The 10503-nt window shown below is 32.7% G+C and overlaps 1 protein-coding gene across 1 annotated transcript in view; it reads right to left on the bottom strand.

The window, feature by feature from the left end:
* Positions 1–1122: 1122 nt before the first annotated feature.
* The window catches only part of Smp_142730 (putative rho gtpase activating protein), a gene marked incomplete at both ends in the record, with an annotated part of 42322 nt that continues 32941 nt past the window's right edge, over positions 1123–10503 (bottom strand). Inside the window, 4 exons of the mRNA XM_018789800.1 lie at positions 1123–1240; positions 5770–5842; positions 6514–6930; positions 9366–9837. Coding sequence (XP_018655206.1) covers positions 1123–1240; positions 5770–5842; positions 6514–6930; positions 9366–9837 — 1080 coding nt within the window. The remainder of the gene's footprint in view (positions 1241–5769; positions 5843–6513; positions 6931–9365; positions 9838–10503) is intronic.

The raw sequence follows: 10503 nt of genomic DNA, 5'->3' as shown, positions 1-10503 counted from the left end.
AAACACAACTGGGGACAGTCGAATGTATTTAAGCAAAGATTACAGACTATCTCAATAAATTCTGATTACCAAACAATGAACAGTCAATTTGCAAATTAACAACCAATTGTTTCAATCTTCACTGTTTCTTCTCTTATTCCATTGCTCATGCATTTTCCAGACGTTTGCGTTTCATTTCAGTTCTTTCCTCATCGGTCTTCTGCGAAAATACATTCTATGTCTGGCCCACACCATATACTACTTATATGGATATAAGTAGACCACACCACAGTTTTACCAATTAACATTACAAATAATGTATAGAATATTGTGGCAAACAAAAATACTTTATGGTTGGGAATGAGAATTAGAAATGAGGGAAGGAATACCTGCTGGAAACTCAAACTCGTTTGATTATGTCCTTGTTCAAGACATTTACAATCGATGGGAAATTAGCGTTTCAGATGAAATCTGCATTAGGAGTGTTCCTCGTAATTTAGTTTGTGTTGTGTGTCATATTTACCGTGGTGTTGCATAACAGCCGTTCTTATCACGCTTAAGCGTCTTAAGAACTTAGTTCCTCATAAGATGTAAATTATCTGACGGTGCGTTCCTAATTTCGCGCAAAGTTTTAGGTGCTGTCTTTAATTTATTTGGTGCAGAGGTAAATATATTTTTTTTAGCAATAAAGCATATAGTGCCCTCCGATACTGTGGTATTTGTAAGTATTTACATGAATTTTGTACCATTTATTCTTTTTATTGCTATAAATCTACCTTGAGATGCATAACAATTACTTTCACCTCAATGAACATTTGTTTATTAGTAACTGTTTATCATAATTTGTATTCTTAGTCCTCTTTTCAATTGTTGGCTGTCATAGTGGTGTTGACACACCTGATGGATGTTACACTTTTGGTCGTACATTGACGTCGTAAAAGGTTTAAATATCTCGCGAATTGAGGGTCGCAGATTCATTTCTTTTGTTGTCATAAATAATAGGGTAATGTTCTGATTGCGAGATTTTTACTGGTCACTTGTCTGTCTGGTTAAAAGCTTCAATCGGATTTAAGATACATTATGAACCTTCACCTTCTTTGTGTTTGAAAGTGTCGGTTTATACAAGGATTATCAACATTTATTTTAAACGTTTGGTAGTGTAGGATTAGGTTTGTCAAGAGTAGATTTTCCACCAAGCTGTGAGTCCTTTCCAAGTAGTATGTTGTTGTGAGCTGCAATCTTAATTTCTATAATAAAATCTCTAGACGCATACCAAATTAGGATTTATAATCGGTTAAATATATACTCAACAAATACCGTGACCCATTAAGACTTTAGATGAAATAATAATTATTTGTTTCTAAAATATATGCATACCAATCATCAGATCTTCTAAAATCTTCCATTAGCGATCACTATTTATTCAATAAGTGAAGACTTAAAAAATAGTGTGTATTGAGTACGAATGAGGCTTCACAAATTGAGAAGGGATGCAAATTTTAACAGTCCTAATAAGAATTTACATATTCGACTACAGTGGTTATCTGTCAAATAATTATAAAATAAGGGGAACTGAGTAATTTACTGATGAGGTTACTGGATGCTCATTGGGTAACGAAGAGATTTATAAAAATACTAGATTAGTTGAGCGGACGTGAATCTGAAATATTTATTAATACCAAAAACTAATACAATAGGAATATACAAATTTACGATTAATTATGATGGTGTGAAATATAAGGTTCACATTTCTGTGGCTTCGAATAAAGATGAAAGCCGTGGTTGAATAATAGTCGGATGAATAACCTAGTTTATGGTTACTTTAGGATGACTATGCCAAATTAATAGAAATGACTCACTTAAAATGTTCTATGATTATCAAAAATAACTGTGAAGGACTATATTATTAGTTAACAGAAACACTAATATTTCGATGTTGTACTACTCTTTAAAATAGCTTTCAAGATTCCTTTAATGATTTGTCAATCGGCTACTGTATGATACACAAGTAGATTTTTATTTAAGATTAACAAAAGCAATTTGTATTGGGTAACCTGTTATAAATCATAGTATTTATTGTCAAACACTTTTATGCAAAGAGAGAAACCAATTTTATCAAGTTAACGAAACAAAATACTTATACATCATCAAGTGGAATGTTAATTTGTCTAATGTTTTCAGGGAAACTATGTATCGCATCGCAGTCGACCCCGAGTAATCATATTGTAATCTTTTTGTAAATTTCTGATGCCCGAATAATATATACTTAGCTTAGATGTTCCTCTGATGCAGATGCAAAGGCGAGGATTGGCAAAGCAAGGACCGCACTTCTACAATTGAAGAACATATGGAACTCAAAACAACTGACAACTAACACCAAGGTCACAATCTCCAATACGAACGTCAAGACAGTCCTACTGTACGGAGCTGAAACGTGGAGAACTACTACAACCATCTTCAAGAAGGTACAAGCATTTATAAACAATTGTCTACGCTAAATACTCAACATTCACTGGTCGAATACTATCAGCAACAGCGTTTTATGGGAGAGAACAAACTAGCTTGCAGCTGGAGAGGAAATTAGGAAAAGAAGTTGGAAGTGGATTGGACATATATTAAGGAAATCACCAAACTGCATCACGAGGTAATCCCTAACTTGGAATCCGAAAGGGAATTGGAAAAAAGGAAGGTCAAAGAACACATTACTCTGGGAAATAGAAGCAGATATGAAAAGGATGAATGTTAACGAGAAAGAACTGGTAAGGATTGTTTGGGACAGGGTTAGATGGAGAATGCTGGTGTGCGGTCTATGCTCCTCGACGATGAGTAATAGGCGTAAGTAATTAAGTATAAATGCTCCTGTTAGTTTGTATTGCATCTAAATTAATACCTACACATTAAAATTAATTACAGTGCTATCGCTACTATCTTTTATTTCATGAATACTTATTATACGTTGTATTTGTATTTTTGAAATGATACCACATTCCTTTACATATAACGTCATTATGCTGACATATATATCTGCTTAGAACTTGATTAAAGCAATGTAAACCACTGAACATAAAAACACTAGGGCCTACGTGATTTTTGTAATTTAATCAGGCCAGATTTTCTAAAACTGACTCCATGTAAATGCTAGCATATACGAACACTTTTACGAAGTATGGTGTATATCAATGATAATTTTTCCTATAGAAGATAAATTTACTTCAATAAGGGAGAAATCCTTCAGTTGTATGTGCTGAAGTAAATTGAGGAGGATACATGCTATGGATATATTGAAAATGTGTATCAATGATGTCACCATTCTACGGTGATAGTAAAAAGAAAATGCCAGGAAAAAGTGAAATAATTTTCATTGATTAGTCATTACTGATTTACACATATTCAATAGCTTCTTAAGACTTGGTTATCCATGATTCATTTATTAGAATATTTACAATTTAAAAACGAACACCTACCACCATATTTTCAAATGGCTTGGTTGGGAACGTGAAACTGAAATCAGTTTTACCGTTCACTTATTTGATTTAAAAATGGTATACACTATCAAATAATAATTCGACCCTACACGTTACGTTGTGCTAAACAAATAGTTCTAAACATGGAAATTTGAAATTTTATTACTGTCAGCTTCATTTCTTTAAAGTACACGGATTGGTAAAAACATCAAAGAAGTTGGAATTATTTGTTTAGGTCATTTATTACAGATAATCTGAAGGTAAGTATAAGAATAAAAGTTAACTCAATCTATAATTCTGGGAATAGGACTAGGCCCAATCGTAATTTATAAATGTACATTCTACAGAAATAAAATTATTTAAAAACTAGTACTTTAAGCAGTTGTCATCAGTCAACAAATGAAACAGTTGTCTGGAAGCTAACCAGAACATGTATTATTATGCTCATCTTACTACTTGCCTGTTATTAGTAGTATAAAACAATAATATTCAATAATTCGTTTGCCATTAAACATTATCATTAAATCACAAATAAAAATGGTAAACTAATGGTATTTTTATAGTTGAAAGCGTGAGTCAATTGAAGCTAGACCACCAGGGAAAACCCGGAAGCACTGGACGGCCGTTTCGTCCTATTGTGGGACTCCTCAGCAGTGCGCATCCACGACCTCGCCTCGTGAGATTCGAACTCAGGACGTACCAGTTTCCACAAAAACTCCTTCTGATAATAATGATCATATGCTCACTAGTAACTGACTTCGAGAGGTAAATCCAGGAGTTCTAGTGAGAAGCAGTGACAAGTGGAGTTCAAACTACGTCTGTTGTGAGACAGAAACTCACTGAAGACAATTGGTGAACGGCTGCTCAACTTCGTGAATTGGTTGGAATTAGACATTAACACCGTTGGATGCCGGCTCAGTGGTCTAGTGGTTAAGTGCTCTGACGCGAGACTGGTAGGTCCTGGGTTCGAATCTCACGAGGCGAGGTCGTGGATGCACACTGCTAAGGAGTCCTACAATAGGACGAAACGGCCGTCCAGTGCTTCCGGGTTTTCCCTGGTGGTCAACTATGAAAATACTAAATCTCCACAGAAACCTATTTTGATAAAAATAATGGTAATTTATTTATCCATCACGCGTACTTACCGACCATATAACCATTAACAAATTCGTTAAATAATTTAAAATTAGGAAAAGAAACTCACATTATTATTGTTATTATAATTATAATAGTAATTATCATTGATTTATTTTATTGAATACAAATTATATAGGTAGTTACCATAGATTTAGAATAAATTGAAAGTACAACCTGTAGTTTAATTCATAAATCATACATGAAATCTAAAAATTATGAATATTGTCAATATTGTTATTATTCTTATTACATTATTTGTAATAATAACAATATTTATAGATAATAATAATATAATGAGAGTAATAAATGTAAACATTGTCAAACAAAATTAAATCTCTATTGTCTAAATTACTAAGATATAAATATATGCGTTTTTTGTTGTTGTTGTTGTCAACTTGAAAATACAGCTGAATTGATTATAACAAGCAAAAAGAAGAAAAAAAATCGAAAGAGAAGGGAGTGACTGAGTGTAAATGTATGTAAACACGTCTGTTCTTTAGTAATTGGAAATTTTCTTTTATTCAAACTGCCAAGAGATGAGTAGGAGTGCTTATAGTAACAGTATACATATGACTTTATTTATTTATATTTAGTTATTTTCATGGTATTTCTAGGCAGGTTTTGCAAATAATTGTAAGTTTGTATACATGTAAAACATATACATATTTAGTCAGGTACATTGAAATCCATAATATATTTGTGCGTATAAATGATATATTTGTGCAATTTATAAAACCAATCTGATCTACGTCATTATTTAGATTATCAATGCGATACCAAAAGTAAGAGTATATGGTTCAGTATATTTATGTGAATGTATGAAAGTTGTACTATGAGAGTAGTACTGAAGAAGTATTGCTGGTCCAGCCAACAAATAAGTATAGACAATTAATCAATTTATGAATCATATATCGTAAATTATTGAAATAAATCACTGAAGCAAAATAAAATATTGATCACTGAATTGTCTCAGTCTACATCAAGCATACATGAATTTTATGCATATTTGTATATCTTTGTTTTTCGTAAAGATTAATCAAAACCATATTTTAACAAGCATAACATGGAAATCACGATGATGGTAGTGGTGATGACAATCCGTTACAGGTCTATTCTTTAATAGAAATCCTAAGAGTTACTTTTCCATTTGGATAGTGGTATCTCATATTCATATTAACACAATACTTACTTTTGAAGAATCAAATCCAAATCAAGTAACAACGGAAACAAACGACGATTAGGAAGCATGTCATAGAAGTGCACTGGAAATTTAACAAAGATTCAAAAGACATATAACCATCAACAGAGAAGGAATGTACGTATTCTCTACATTTTGTAAACAATAACATTTTATTGGTGAGTAAAAAATGAAAATGATTTAATATAATAGGTAGTAAGAGAACAGGATTTAGTATGAGAAGATGATAATAGTATCATGAAGGTGAAGTAATAAAAATAGTTTTTTTGATAATATTTCATGATTATAATATTAAGGTTATTTAAGAAATCAATAAATGCACTTGTCCTTTATCGATTTTTGGTTTAGACCCACTCGTTTAATTTAATTAATTTTACTCCTTGTTCAGCATTACTTATTGGTTACTTAAAAAGGAAAAGTTAGGAAGGAATATTTACGGAATAAATAAAATTTAACTGAATACATTTTGTGTACATCTTCTGAGAGGAAGAGATATTACATTTCAGTAAAATTAAGTTTTTCAATATTTGAGGTTCATTATTGATTGGAGGGATTTGGGTTATATGAAAATAGTCAAGGTGTGGCATGTTTCGTTTTAACTGGGATTTAATTCAAACATGTTTTTTAATATTACTGGAATAGGGAAAGGTTAACTAAATGGGTGTGAACGTCTAGAGAGTCTATGAGTTCGCCCGTAATTCTGACGTTCCTGGCTAGAACTTCTGTTGAGCTCACCTCTGTCAACTGATGAGCTAGCATGTGATGGAGGACAGGGTTGTCTTGAACCAACTGATAAGCTTGAGCGTGTTCCACTATCTGTTCCGGTAGATCCGGTTGTTGGAATATCTTGAAAACGCGGATGTACACGGATGTTTGACTCATCACTTGGAAGCATCACCTGCTGATCTCGGAAATCAAAGCCTACTGTATACTCTCTGGTGCTACCCAAAGTGATATCTGTTTGAGATAATGTTTTTCTTTGAGCTGAATGTGTTCGTATAGTTTTTGCATTACCAAAACTAACAGTTTGTCGAGGATCTCTACTAGTTCTCCGATGTCCTTCTTGACCAACTGCTTGTCTTGATGAACCATTAGATCCATTTCCGTATTTCACAGTTCCGCTTCTACCTATTCCTGCATAATCTGACTTATCTGGAAGGGAGAGCGCAACAACAAATACAGTAATCAGTATTAAGAATTTATCAGTAATTTTCTAAGCATTATCACTGAATATTGAAGAAAAAACCATGATATCAACACAGAATACATTAAAACAATGCAAATCCCTTTATGGTTAGTCGTGTTATACTGTTAGGCTAACAGAAATTATTTGATCAAAAATTAAATCCATCAAGAATTAAATCACACTCTAGATAATTCATGAGTTATGTCTGTAAATACGGTGATAAACGATACGAGGTTACATTTATTTAAGCTAGATAAAAATCATAGTGTTAAAAGAGAATAAAAGACTGGATTGTGGTACAAAGATATAAACTTAAATGCTATGTAGTATGATAAATCACTTGGGCTTGAAAAAAAAACATGTAGAAACAGAAGATAGGATAGTGTTACATAATTGGTTAGTCAAATCAGTCAAACAGAAATAGTAAATAAACTAAAACAGGCAAATGAAATTTTTAACGAATGCGTATTACAACTAGAGAATATAAGGGGTAATTTTCAAGCTCTTTAGTTATAATCAGGACTGACGACACTCGGTTCATTAATTTTAGATTATTATCATATTGTTAAATGTCTAAGTATCAAGGTATTGATAAGGCTTGTTCTTGCTTTGGTTCCAAAAGCCGTTCAGTGTACAAACATGCATTTCAATAATTATTTCATTTAATGATTTATCAAAAGCATTTCAATTTCATCACTTAACACCTCATTTAAAAGCTTTTCCTTGTAAATTATATGCCAAATTCTTGTAAATGGAAGTACGAGTAATGATATGTTATTTTATTCAAATACTTGATTTTTTTGGCATTTTCCTTTCTAATAATTTCAAGAAAACACCAAATATTGTTTTATTCACCTTGTAATTTATGGTGAGACGATCGAAACTGTTATTTTTATTTCAAATATATATCATCAGGAATTATCTAATTTTTTTGTTCAGTTTATGGTACTGGATTGTAAAATCCTGAGTTCTATTTCAAAGGAATCTATTGAAATACATAAAATGTTTTTCAGTGAAACGTTCATAGTATGGAAGTTGAGATTTGTAAATTGGCCTACGTATCTTTATTGATCTGTTCATATTGAAATGATTAGTACGTATATATGCTTCACTCTTGAGTGTCGTTATTACCAATTTATAAACAACTGACCCGATGAAAATCTACACGAAATTGTTATTAGAAATATAGATTACCAACACTAAGTGTACCTGACAAAACTGGTTACCAAAATCTGTCAGTAAGTTCATTTAAGATGAGTAATTAAGCAAATCATATGCCTTAGTATTGAACACGGAGCAGTACTTTTGGATTTATGAAAATAGGGATCATTTGTTTCTCAGAACGTTTATTCATTTGGTTCATAAATATTATTATCGTTATGTTTAAGAAGGACCAAAACCAGTATAAAATTCTGCTCATAAGGTGACTACTTGATTATAAGCAGTAGTATTTTCACAGTTAAAATCGCTGACTGATCTTAGCTAGACCATCATTTAAAACGTCGAAACACTGGACGGCTGTAGCGTCCTGGTATGGGACTACTCAGAGGTGCTCATCCATGACCTCATATGCAGGAATCTAACGCTGGTCCTTAACCTATAAATCAATTAGTAGTCATCCAATAGTTTCAGTGTCTAACTTTTAAAAATTCCTGATTTGCTCAACCCTTCATCCACTGCCTGCGATGGATGACTATCTCATACCCGAAACAGATTAAACCCCATTGGTAATGGCTTCCTATTAGAACTTCAGGAGTTACATCTTAAAACTAACGACTAGTGAACACATGACAATTGTTGGTATGGGGGATTTGTGCTTCCAGTGGTTCGAGGTTTTCAGTGGTTGTCCAGGTAAGATCAGTTCGTGATTTCAACTGTGAAAATAATACAACTTCCACAAATTTCCCATACTAATAATCAGTAGTGTAATATTATTTACCTTACTTATTAAAAGATATTAGTCTAATGAGTATGTATTGACAAAAGGTTGGCTGTAAAAATATTAAGCTTGTTGAATGTCACGTACTCAAATAATACATATTTTGTTCGTACAAAATTCGAAGTAGGTTTTTTTTATCCTCACTCATAACAGTAACTTTAAAATAATTATTTTACTTGACGGTGACCTGTCTTTTAAAACTATTAAGCAATCACAATATTGGATAAATGTTGAGTGTAATCACTGCTTTCTCTGTTACTCGTAATCAAAGGCAAACTGTTCCATACAATATACAAAGGTCATACTCCGCCAAATAATTAACATTTTCGGGAACTCCTATCCACTGAACTTGAAAAATGAAACAAAAAATTCACAACGCTCGGTCACAACGGAATTTAGATAAGTCTAATTGTCTAAAACAGATAACTTTTACTAAAGCACTACGAAAGATTGAAAAGTTACCTGATTCGGCCTTACTGGCTAAAATGCTAGATCTTTGTACAGTGTGTGGAGATCGATAGCCCAGTCCAGTTCCAGCTGGTCCGGATATTGTCGATCTAATGGCACTTGATGCTCGATGACTGGATTGATCGTATCGATGTTTTGGATGGTGATGATATTGGGGGTGAAATCCAGTTTGATGTTGTTCTTCTGGTAGTGGAGGATTTGAAGAATAGGGTGAAGTCCAAGATTCTGCAGGATTAAATTTATACGACTTTGAACGGTCATCTGGCCAAATTTCTAAAATAAATTTAAATATTTCGGCCATTTTTCTAGGTTCCAAAATATTTGGATCAAGATTCCTCGCAGAACTTGGTGAAGGATAGAATAGCACAGGAGCAAGACAAGTTGCTAGATTTTGTGTATCCATTTTATTCACTTCACAATTATTTGTCAGTCGTTTAAAATGGTCCAAGAGGTACAAAAGGATTTCCTTGAATTAAGAATATAAATAGGTATTAAATAATTTGACTGTAATAAATCGGAAATTATTAAGATAACCAAGACAGAGTTATTCACAAAAGTGCACGGAATGTTTTTGCAGTTAAATACGGACCGTCAAATAATGTGTTGACGTTTGTAGATTGACCATGCATAAAAGTCAATAAACAATTTTCTAGGAATCATCATGTCGATAGTAGTTAAAATTTAAGTTGTTTATTACCGGTATTCTAATTAAGTTTCATTTTGAATATACATAACACTTCGAGATGACTCGTTTTTGAAGTTTAAGCGCAAACTATTGGCAATAGTAACAAAAAACACATAGTTAGACAGATTCACATCTGAACAGAATTTAATAAATAGAACCGAATTCCATAAAAATTTGTATTAAGGAAAATAAAAGTATGTTATTGACAACAGTAATAAATGCTTTTTGTCACAGAAGTAATGTTATAGGTGCTCAAAATCGTTGGTACATTTCTCATTAATTCGAAATTTGTAGCATACACTGAACAATTAAATTATTGTCAATTTAATAGTTGAACTCATAAGTCAATTGAAGCTAGACCACGCTGGAAAGCCTCAAGGTACTGGACGTCCGTCTCGTCCTAGTATGAAACTCCTCAGCAGTGCGCATCCACGATCCCGGGATTCG

This window comes from Schistosoma mansoni, chromosome W, assembly GCF_000237925.1.
Source record: "Schistosoma mansoni strain Puerto Rico chromosome W, complete genome".
NCBI classification, from domain to species: domain Eukaryota; kingdom Metazoa; phylum Platyhelminthes; class Trematoda; order Strigeidida; family Schistosomatidae; genus Schistosoma; species Schistosoma mansoni.
The sequence above is the reverse complement of the archived record's forward strand: the minus strand, read 5'-3'. Positions and strand labels throughout refer to the sequence as shown.